Raw genomic sequence first — 11,493 nt, 5'->3', positions numbered from 1 at the left:
TAATTTATGTTTTCCCTCTCTCTCTTGATTAAAGTATTTTTCTTTCATTATTTTATGTTTTCTCTTTCTGATGATTAAAGTTCTATCACCCATTAACAAAGATATTCAAGCAACCATCAACAAAAGCACTGATCAAACACACATAGAGCAAAAGTGTACAAAAATCTCAGTGAAAAAAAAAATGTAACACGGATACAGCAAAAATGTACAAAAATCTGAGGCAAAAATAAAATGTAACATGGTAAAAACAAAACCAAAAAATCCATAACATATAAAATTCTCAGATTCAACACAGCAAAAAGTCTACATAAATCTCAGGCATTTTTGCTTTGATTGATTGTTACATTTCTAACACAAAAAAAATGTAACAGACATTTTTTCTTTGATTGTTACATTTCGTAACTATGTTCAACATCAAACATCTTTTGAATCATCTTCAACATCTGAAACATCATCTTCAAAGTGTAGATTTCCAAACAAAGCTGAAAAAAACATACTTATTCACCTTCTTGAACAAGATCTAAAACAAATTTTACACAAAAAAAGGATGTAATCAATAATAAAAACAACAGTCTAAAAAAGTGTACAACACACTTTATTTTCAGTAACGTGCATTATTTATGTAACACGAAAAAATGTAACATGCATTTTTTAATTATCAATTTATGCCAGAAACACAACACACTTTATTTTCAGTAACGTGCATTATTTATGTAACACGATAAAATGTAACTATTTATGTTTTTTTAGAATTTTTAAATATGTAACTAACAAAACATATTAGAATTGTTACATTACTAAACCCATCTATGTTGGGTTACATAAAGATGTTACACAAAAAACAAGAAAAGTAACTTCAATTTAATTCAATAAACAAGAACTTAAATCAAATTGTTTCGATTTGTTCAGAAATCTGAAACAAATTTTACACAAAAAAAAAATGATAAAATCAATAATAAAAAGCAATATGTATAGAAAACAAGAACTTAAAAACTTTCATCTTCTTGAACAAAAAATAAAAAAAGTTATAGATCCACAAAAAACAACAAAAATGCAGAGTAAAAAAATTGCAGATTTGCAAAAAAAGCTTAAAAACATACATATTCACCTTCTTGAACAAAAAAATTCGAACAAAACCCTTCAGCATCCTCAAAAAACGTAAAAAAGGATGTGTAATTTTACTGGATCTTTGCCTGGTTCGAACAAAAACATCATCTTCAACATCGGATTTGCAGATCCATAAAACAAGAACTTAAAAACCTTTATCTTCTTGAACAAAAAAAATTGCAGATCCATAAAAACAACAAAAATGCAGACTAAATGCAGCCTAAAAAATGAATCAAATCGAGCACCTGAAATTGGCTTTGGCTTTGATTATTCATGTTTTCAGCTAGACCCTCCACCACCGTAGCTCCCAACAACCACCACTACCACCGGACCACCACTTGCCACCATCCTTCATCAACCTTCAACGATCACCACCCACCTGCGACCATCCTTCATCAACAACCGCCAACATCAACCCACCTGCCACCTTCCTTCAACAACAACGACTGCCATCAATATCCCCCATCAACCCCACCTGCCACCATCCTTCATCAACCTTCAACCGTTAATTTGAGCTATCCTCTTTTGTACATGAAAACCCCAAAATTTTATTTCGAACAAACCCTAACCTTCCACCAAATCTGCAACCACCACTGCAGATCTGGTTCCCGAAGAGAGAGATGGGAGATGGTGGAAAGATAGAGGAAGAGTGATGTTTAATTCTGATTATTTCTGATCTGGATCCGGATCCGGCTGTGGGGTTTGAAAAGAAACATGATGGATCCAGATCTAGATCTTGACGGGTTTAAAAGAAACATGATGGATCCAGGTCTAGATGACGGTACGGATCTAGATCTAGATCTAGATGGCGTTTACATCGATCTAATGCTCATCAGTTTCTCCGATTTCATTTTTGTTCTTGTTTTCTCTATAATGGAACAAGAGAGAGAGGGAAAGAGGGAAAAGTGTGCTAGAGAAGAGAGATGATGGAGGAAATGATCTGGTGAGTTTTGAAAAGGTTTGGTGAGATTTAATGGTAGAGAGAGAAAATGGTATTAAATGAGAAAGATGACAAGAAGAAGAAAAGTCTGTGTAAAGACTTACACATTTCCATTCAATCAAAAAGGTAAAAAGAAAAAGACCGTTATGCCCTTTCCTACTCTCAATCTAAATACATACGTGGGTCAATCCTAGCCACATGTGTGAGTTTTCAGGGTTTAGTCAACTGGAGTGAGTTTTCTCCTTATAATTAGCCTATATTATAATGTATATAAAAATAAATATATTATAAAGAAAATAATCCGAACTAAGCCGAGCTGAGCTACCGAACGAGTCAAACCGAGCCAATTCGGCTCGTTACGAGCCGAGGCGAGCTGACTCACTTTCTAACCGAGCCGAGCCGGCTCGGCTCACTTTCAAACCGAGCCATATCAAGCGACCTTTTTCCGAGCTAAATCTGAACGAGCTTCAAACGAGCTCCGAGCTGCGAGCTTTTTCGACAGCTGTTTACTGTGAAGTTTTGTTAGCCTTTTCTTTAATATTTCTTTTGCCCATATGTGAGTCCTTTTTTTAATTCATCTGCATGACCCTTGTGAAAAATAACGTGTGTGATCGTCTTCAAATGTTGAATAACCCACTTGAAAAATTGTAGACAGTATGATCGTCTTCAAACTCGTTTTTTACGTAGACACTAAAAAAAGTATGATCGTCTTCAAACTCGTTTTTTTACGTAGACACTAAAAAAAGTTGTAGCATAAGCAAGTACGATTGAAGCGTGGGTTTTCATTTTCTTTATATATCCTCGTATCCAACAGTTGGCTTGCATGATCATTAATCATTTTCATTAGTTCTGATCATCCATAATTCTTCAAGATATTCATGTCGATGAAAATTCAAGACACATTTTACATATCCCATGGACCTCCTTCTTTGTGCCTCGAAGAACAATGTATTCCTCTAGTGCATTTCCTCCAATCCTTCCAACAAAAGGTGCACCCTATTCGCCCATCTTCCATCCTTCTTATCTCCGGCCACTTTGAGACTTCGTATCCGACAGTCAACGCCGTCTCCAACGGCCCATCTGATACCATATATGATTTTGAAGGTTTTCCCGAATGTCTTTACGAGCTCAAGTATCCGGCACCAGGAGCTCCAGAACTTGCTAAGAGAGTCAAGGAGCTTCTCATGGCTTCCGGGTTCGAGAGGGTTGACGAGGATGAGAATCGGGGGCTTGACCATGGTGCGTGGTCCCCACTAAGGCTTATGTATCCAGAGGCAGATATTCCAGTATGTCAGTTGTCCATCCAGACGGACAAAGACGCCACTTACCATTATAACATGGGTAAGGCGTTAGCACCGTTTAAAAATGAAGGGGTGCTTATTGTAGGTTCGGGTGGGACCACCCATAACTTGGAAAAGGTGCAATGTGACACCGCTGTGGTGCAACCTTGGGCTCAAGAGTTTGATACATGGCTCAAAGAGGCACTAGTTGATGGAAGGTATGAAGATGTTAACAAGTACAAGGAGAAGGCTCCACATGCGACCATGGTGCACCCAACGCCTGATCATTTCTACCCGTTGCATGTCGCGATGGGTGCGGCAGATGCGAATTCCAAAGGCCAGCTTATCCATCATAGCTGGGGTTGGTCTTCTCTTTCCTATGCTACGTATAAATTCATGGTCCCGTTGAACTAGCATTTTGAATGACAATTCGTATTCCTATTTTACACGGGTTATAATAAAATATTCTCTTTGTCTATGTTTGAACCGGTGATTGTTAATAAATTACCAAGTGGGTTAGCCTGTTAGCCTCACATTGGCAACTTTCTATTTTAACACGTGGTGTGATTGTTCAAAACTTTAATAAATATGACCTTTTTAGCCTCGATTGGTTGAACATCTACATGGAAATCAGTCACGTTTATTTGTCACTTGAAAAGAAAAGAAGAAAATAAGTTAATACCAGAAAGCAAAGTTGAGCATGCATAGAGTTGAAGGCTAAATACTATTAAAAGGTCAAATAACAGATGAACTCGAATCCTAAACGGTTAATAGTAGTCGGAAAACAAATAAAATCTAATAACTAACCACGTCTTACTCGATGATCGCGAAGACTCAGAAAGGTCTAGGTGGAGTGACATATCTTAACATGACACGAAAAAAAAAACAAGTTTTAGGTTGGTAAACACGACTCATTTATCAAGCGGGTCTACCCGAACACCCCATCTTTTCAGATTTTTAAATATATTGACAAAGTTTTGGGTACACTGTCCTCCTCATGTAATTTTTAATTCCGTCCATTCTGATTACATGACGGTATCTTCATACAGGTCAACTAAAAAAAATAGCAATCTTGATTTTTTTTCTTATTTTATTAGACTTAAAGATTTTAGATTACTTCAAGTATTATTTAAAAGATTTGATGTCACTATTTAAAATAATTAAATGATTTTATCTATGCAATTATGATTGAATTGTGGGTCCGGTTGGTGAAACAAACCTCAATATATTTTATACAAATCTTTATATCCAGTTGACTTCCATTATCAGAGGCCGGGCCGATAGGTGTAGTATTTTAGACAAACTAGGGTATTACACCCGTGCTTCGCGGCGGGGCAACCCGATTTTTGATTCGATACAAAAGTATGTCGACATGTGTCTTATATCGACTGGAAAACTCGATCATAAAAGTATTTAGAAAGTAAAAAGGTTGTCAGTGTGAATGCTACAAATTGACAAAAGACAAAAAAAATTATGTTGAAATATAAATCAACTTAAGTTTATATCGACACGTAAATAAAAATAAAGACGTAAAAGTTGGTTAAAAAGTATATTTAGAAAGTTAAGAGGTTGTAAAAGTCAATGTTGAAAATTAAATGTTATAAGTAAAAGACAAACCACAAAAAAGAAAGAAAAAAGAAAGAGATTACATAAAATCATTGGAAAAGGAGAATCGAAACGTCCGCTTATGTATAAAAAAACACTAACCAACGAAATACTAAAAGAAAAAAAATATTGGTTCCAAAAATACCGATAGCGGAAACAATATTGTTTAGTTGGATTGCCTTTGGTTCATCATGTTACGGAGAAAAAAAAAAACTCTAAAAGGCGAAACCGTGAAATACTTAACTGGATAAAAATAAAAGTAGAGTGAGTAAACATGTATATAAACAAAGTTAAAGTAGATGGACTAAACATGTATATAATCAAAGTTAACTAATGAGGAATAAAATTTATTAAATTGAGGGACTAAATGTGTATATTAGAAAAGCTAAAGTAGAAGAACTAAACACGTAAATCAGAAAAGTCGAAGGTTAAGACATTAAATTGTTGTGGCCAATCAGAAGGCTACACTTGGCTATGTCGGATTGGCCCACCGACATAGCCTTTTAAGTGTATGTATAATGTGTAGGGCTATAAAAATAGAGGACTTTAATTTTTTTCATATATTACATGTGTATGTGGATTTAACCCAAGTAAACAAACACATAAATAGTGTGAACCCAAAACTTAAAGGATTATTAGCCAAATCTCTTTTTTCTTGAATCCATAAGTCACGCGGTCCCTTTTTTCCCTTTTTTTTCTTGAACGCAATCATGCATCCTCCGCCGATGGGGAGAACTATGGGTAATCAGTTGATGCCGATGGTGCGATTTACGATTGATCGGTAACCACAAAAAAAATACAATTTTGTGATTTGATATTCATGATTTTACGACTTGATTTTGTGATTTGCTATTGCCATTTGATATTTTTTTAGGTACAAGTTTCACAAGGTTTCCAATTTTGTACTTCGCTTAGGGCGTCAAAAAACGTTCGACCGACCCTGATGATTAGTTTCATTTGTTTGGGTAATCAAGAATTCAAATGAAGATAAATAAAGACATGTTTTACATATCCTATGGACCCCCTTCTTTATCCATTGATCAATTGTGTATCCATCTGAGGCATGTCCTTCAATCCTTGTAGCAAAAGGCGTACCCTCATCGCCCTTCTTCCATCCTCATTATCTCCGATCACTGGCGAGAATCTCACAGGCGTGGAGGCATTGGGCTAAATGACTTGGCTGCCTCTTATTGGTGGGTGGTATTTGAGATAGTTTTGATTGTTTGATTGATTTAAAAAAAATAGCGCTACTTTCAAGCCCCTTCCACTCCCGAGCTTTTTTTTACCACGCCACCCTGCTAACGTGGCTACCACATGGCGCTTTATGCCCTCCCACACCGTATAACAGGGGCGGAAGCAATGAGTAACTAGCGTAGCACGGGCTACGGCTCAACCCAGTATTCGTAGTGTATTTTTTTCGGTTTTATACATAGGATACCCCTAAACATATACGAGGATAGCCTTAAGAGAAAAATATGAAACTTGATATTATTCCTTTAGCCCAATACTTGTTTAACAATTAAGCCCAAATAATACGTTACATGATAATTAAGCCCAAATAAATAAAATAATCCATTGCTTATGGGCATGGGCGGCAAATTGCAATTGGAAGTTCTAGTGATCTTACTCGTCTTATAGTGGAAACCAGAACACATAGTGCTTGTCATTTGGTTTATCGGGTAGTGAAGCTAGCTTTGGTTTTACCGGTTGCAACCACAACCGTTGAAAGATGGTTTTTTTTTTCTAAATTGAAGCTTGTTAAGACGGATTTACGCAATTGAATGGGCCCAATATATTTGAACAATGCTATGGTTTGTGTTGTCGAAAAAAAAAACTTTTGATAAAGTAAAAGATGGCGATGTGATGGAACGATTTCAAGCTATAAGAAAAAAAGAAAAGGGCAACTCTATTAGGTATTTGTATTACTGAAAAATATTTTTCCTTTTTTTATTATTGTATTTATTGTTGTTATTTATTATTGTATGATTGCACAATAAAAAAAATTAATTTGGGTTACCCCTGAATTAAAGGGCTAGCTCCGCCACTACCTATAATCTTAGGTTGATAATCTCATTGTCTCAGTAATTGGTAATTATAGAGGTTTTGTAAATAAAATTTACACATTGTAAAGAGCTTTTAGACTAGACAAAATGGGTGTTTGGGATTCCTTTTAAAAGTGACTTTTTGAGCTAAGAAGGACTTTTGAGAAGGAAAGGAATGCCAAACACAATCTGAGAAGCACTTTTGAAGTAGAAGCAATTCCAAACACCATGAAAAAAAGGACTTTTAGAGCAGATTATATCTTCAAAAAGGAGATTTTAAGAAGTTAGAATTTCTCACTTATTGAATTTGAGAAGGACTTCTTGAGAAGGAGAAGTTGAAAAGGAATCCCAAACACCATTAAAAAGGTATTTGTGGGTTAACCCAACCCAACTGCCAGTTTCAATATGTGATAACAACAAAAAGCGTTACCCATCTCCTCAACCCTCTATCTTACCATGCGTGAATTTTTGAGCTTCTCAAAGCTTCTCTCAACGTTGTTTCTTGGGCTTCAATTCACATGCCAATCCTTGTTGCAGCAAAATTTGGGTACAGTTTGAATTTAAATTTAGGAAAAATTACAAATTTTGTCCTTTATCTATATACCCATTTTCAGGCGGTGTCTTTTTCAACGAATTTTGACAGGTTTTACCCTTTATAGAGAATTTTGTTGCAAGTTACGCCCTTTGAGCCTAACCTAGTTAATTTTTTCTGTTAAATCTTATTACACATGGGTAATTTAGTCTTTTTACTTATTTAAAGGAAGGACAAAACTTGTAATTTATTCTTTAAAAATATTTCAAAAAAAATTGCATATATGTGTGTGTATATAACACAACAGACAAAGATAACACAACAATCGCCGACAACATCTCACCGGAGATTCTTCAAAATGATGTCCGACAATTACACAACAATCGACAACCAGAACGTTTCTGGATCTGTACCTGTAAATTGCCATTTCATCTTCTTCATTTATGTCATTTCATCACTTTGATACCATATCTGAGCCCTAAAATGTCGTATTTGTATAGAGTATCTGTACACAAAACCTAGTAAAGCCAAACCAGACGGATCTACGATTCTCTTGCAACAATGGCTTCCTCTGAACATACCGGTGACAACACCGCCACCGTGACGGCGACGGCAAGAAGGAAGCGTTAGGGTGGATGGAGTGGCTAAGAGGATGGTTCTATTTGGCATACAAGATGTCACGGCCCCCGACCCGGTTTGACCCGTTTCCGGAGCCGCGGGACAGAAACCCCGTGATATTTGTTTAATTGAGTTTAGCAGCGGAAATTTTTAATATCAGGATCGTTGTAAAGCTAAAACTTTTCCCGATTATTTGTATTTCACAATTCGGGATAAAACCCCGATAATTTACAATACATAAGCTTAGTGATAAATCCTTATTTCAAAACATCTTTCTTTATTTTATACTGAGCCACTATTTTAAGCTTGAAATGCTCCTCAGCACTTTTCCTGATTTACAGCAGATTACCTGAAACATGTTTGAAAAAGATTTTGTCAGCGGGAAATACTGAGTGAATTATTCTAGTTACTGAAAATGACACATTTTATGATTATTCACAGTGTTAAGATCTTTTACGCATGTTTCTGATATCAACCAACTACCCACAGTATTTGTCACTCGACCGGATCTGTGACAGTGGTCATATCACCATTGGCTGCCCCAATGAATGACGTAAATCAATTAAATTAGGTTCGCCCACCTAAAATGATTTAAACTGTAGTAATGTGCACAATACCCCACATACTGGCTGTAATTTGGTGATTACATCAACTTAATCACTGGTATTATAATCTCGGAAAGATGAATTTGGAGTATTGTAGAATAGTTAACACTCACAAACGGTGAGAAAAGAGTTTAGAAAAGAAGAATAACTCACATTGCAGATTTATTACGGATAGAATAGGATTTTAGCCCTGTTAACCTAATTTCACAATAATGCACACAAAACAGGGTTAGTGATCAATACAGCAGTTACGATAACTTACGAGATCAAATTCTCACAATGAATGACAAAGTGCAATACTTCAACTCGTTTATCAAAATGACAAACGACAAAGTATAATACTTCAACTCATTTATCGAATTATCGACAAACGACAAAGTATAATGCTTCAACTCATTTATCGAATTATCGACAAACGACAAAGCATAACCCAATGTGGGCGGCACTTAGACATTCTTTGGATATATTGATCCCGGAAACTGAATCGTAATAGCGATCGAGTAATTACCCTGTTCCGCGGCAGCACCTCGATAACAGTGTGTGTATAGTTGTAGTATAATTATGATAATTCGTCGTACAGAAAGCGTTTGGACGACGTTTTAACTTCCAATTTCAAGTCCCAAGGCCCTCTATTTATACTGAAAATTGGCTTCTCCCGCGTGTCGCGGCAGAATTCGGGGAACCTCCCGCATATCGCCTGAGATGCCAATTTAGGGTAGGGTAGGTTTCGTGTCCAGTAGCTTGGGTGAGTTGACAGTTTTATAAAATTCAATTCAGACAACGTATAATAAGGATAATATCGATTAGGGTTTAACCCCCCCTGAGTTTTAGGGGCCCTGATCCTGATTCCGATTGTTTCGAAAATTTTAGGGTTAGTGCAGAATTACTTGGGTGTCTCAATTAGGGTTTCCTTATTGACTAATTATCATTCTAATTATTAATTTTAATGAGAGTTGTTACATCCTCCCCACCTTAGGAAAAATCTCGTCCTCGAGATTCACTGGAATAGATGAGGATATTTGCGCGTCATTTCTGACTCTAATTCCCAAGTGTATTCCGGTCCTCTCTTGGAATTCCATTTGACTTTTACCAATACAAGTCGCTTGTGTTTGAGAAACTTGATTTTCCGGTCTTCTATTTGTAAAGGTTTTTCTATGAATTTCAGTTTCTCATTTACCTCTATGTCTTGAAGGGGTACTACCAGAGATTCATCTGATAAACATTTCTTAAGGTTGGATACATGAAATACATCATGTACTCCAGCTAGTTCTTCTGGTAGCTGTAAGCGGTAAGCAACTGGTCCGATTCGTTGAATCACTGGAAATGGTCCAACATATCGGGGACTCAGTTTTCCTTTCTTACCAAATCTTACAACTCCTTTCCAAGGAGATATTTTCAAAAGTACTTTGTCTCCTATTTGGAATTCAAGTGGTTTGCGACGATTGTCCGCATAGCTCTTTTGGCGATCTCTTGCTGTTTTCAATCTTTCCTTGATTTGAGTGATCTTGTCTGTAGCTTCTTGCACAATTTCTGGACCGGGTAACTGACTTTCTCCTATTTCTGCCCAACATACGGGTGTTCTGCACTTGCGTCCATACAATGCTTCGAATGGAGCGGCTTCGATACTTGAGTGATAACTATTGTTATAGGAGAATTCAATTAATGGTAAATGGTTATCCCAATTACCCCCAAAGTCAATTATACATGCTCGGAGCATGTCTTCCAGAGTTTGGATCGTCCTTTCACTTTGTCCGTCTGTCTGCGGATGATACGCAGTACTTAAATTGAGTCGGGTTCCCATTGATTCTTGGAAACTTGTCCAAAATCGGGAAGTGAAACGACTATCTCTATCCGATACAATGGAGAGCGGGACTCCATGTAAGGATACTATTTCATCCACATATAGCTTGGCTAATCTTTCCATGCTAAAGGTTTCTTTTATTGGTAGAAAATGAGCTGATTTGGTTAATCGGTCTACGATTACCCAAATTGCATCATTACCTTTTCTGGTTTTGGGTAACTTAGTAACAAAGTCCATTGTTATGAGTTCCCATTTCCATACAGGCATTTCTAACTGTTGTAATAAACCTGAGGGTTTCTGGTGTTCGGCTTTAACTTGTAAACAAGTTAAACACTTAGATACATATTCAGCTATATCCTTTTTCATTCCTATCCACCAGAAATTCTTTCTTAAATCTTGGTACATTTTGTTGTTTCCTGGGTGTACAGTATACCTAGATTTATGAGCTTCTTCTAAAATCTTTGATCTTAAATTTCCCTGTTTAGGTACCCAAATTCTGCTTTTGTGGAATTTCCAAATTCCATCATTTCCTTGTTCCAATTCTTTTAGGTAACCTTTCATTCCTTCGGCATCGTCCTTGATTGCCGTTTCCTGAATTTCTTTCAATTGTTCCATTAAATCTACTTGTAGATTTATTCTAAGAGCACGGACTCGCTTTTGTTTTTCATGATACTTACGACTTAAGGCATCTGCTACTACGTTGGCCTTTCCTTCGTGATATTGAATATCACAGTCGTAATCACTCAGGACTTCCATCCATCTTCTTTGTCTCATGTTTAACTCTTTTTGCCCGAATATATACCTTAAACTCTTATGATCCGTATAAACAGTAAACTTACTTCCATACAGATAATGTCTCCAAATCTTAAGGGCAAAAACTATAGCTCCTAATTCTAAATCATGAGTCGTATAGTTCTCTTCGTGCTTTTTCAATTGTCTGGAAGCATACGCAATTACCTTCTT

At 36.4% G+C, this 11,493-nt stretch overlaps 1 protein-coding gene and 1 long non-coding RNA gene across 2 annotated transcripts; one reads left to right on the top strand and one right to left on the bottom strand.

The window, feature by feature from the left end:
- Positions 1 to 219: 219 nt before the first annotated feature.
- Positions 220 to 2,132, bottom strand: LOC110880672. Its single transcript, XR_002559409.2, has 2 exons — positions 1,353 to 2,132; positions 220 to 520 (listed from the first exon to the last, which is right to left on the bottom strand). It is a non-coding gene; the product is annotated as an uncharacterized LOC110880672 (long non-coding RNA).
- Positions 2,133 to 2,925: 793 nt separating this feature from the next.
- Positions 2,926 to 3,930, top strand: LOC110883927 (extradiol ring-cleavage dioxygenase). Its single transcript, XM_022131589.2, has one exon. The coding sequence runs from the start codon at positions 2,926 to 2,928 to the stop codon at positions 3,739 to 3,741; it is 816 nt and encodes a 271-aa protein (XP_021987281.1). The 3' UTR covers positions 3,742 to 3,930.
- The last annotated feature ends 7,563 nt before the right edge of the window (positions 3,931 to 11,493 follow it).

Source organism: Helianthus annuus, chromosome 13 (assembly GCF_002127325.2).
Source record: "Helianthus annuus cultivar XRQ/B chromosome 13, HanXRQr2.0-SUNRISE, whole genome shotgun sequence".
In the NCBI taxonomy this organism is placed as follows: domain Eukaryota; kingdom Viridiplantae; phylum Streptophyta; class Magnoliopsida; order Asterales; family Asteraceae; genus Helianthus; species Helianthus annuus.
This window is presented reverse-complemented; position numbering and strand designations above follow the sequence as displayed.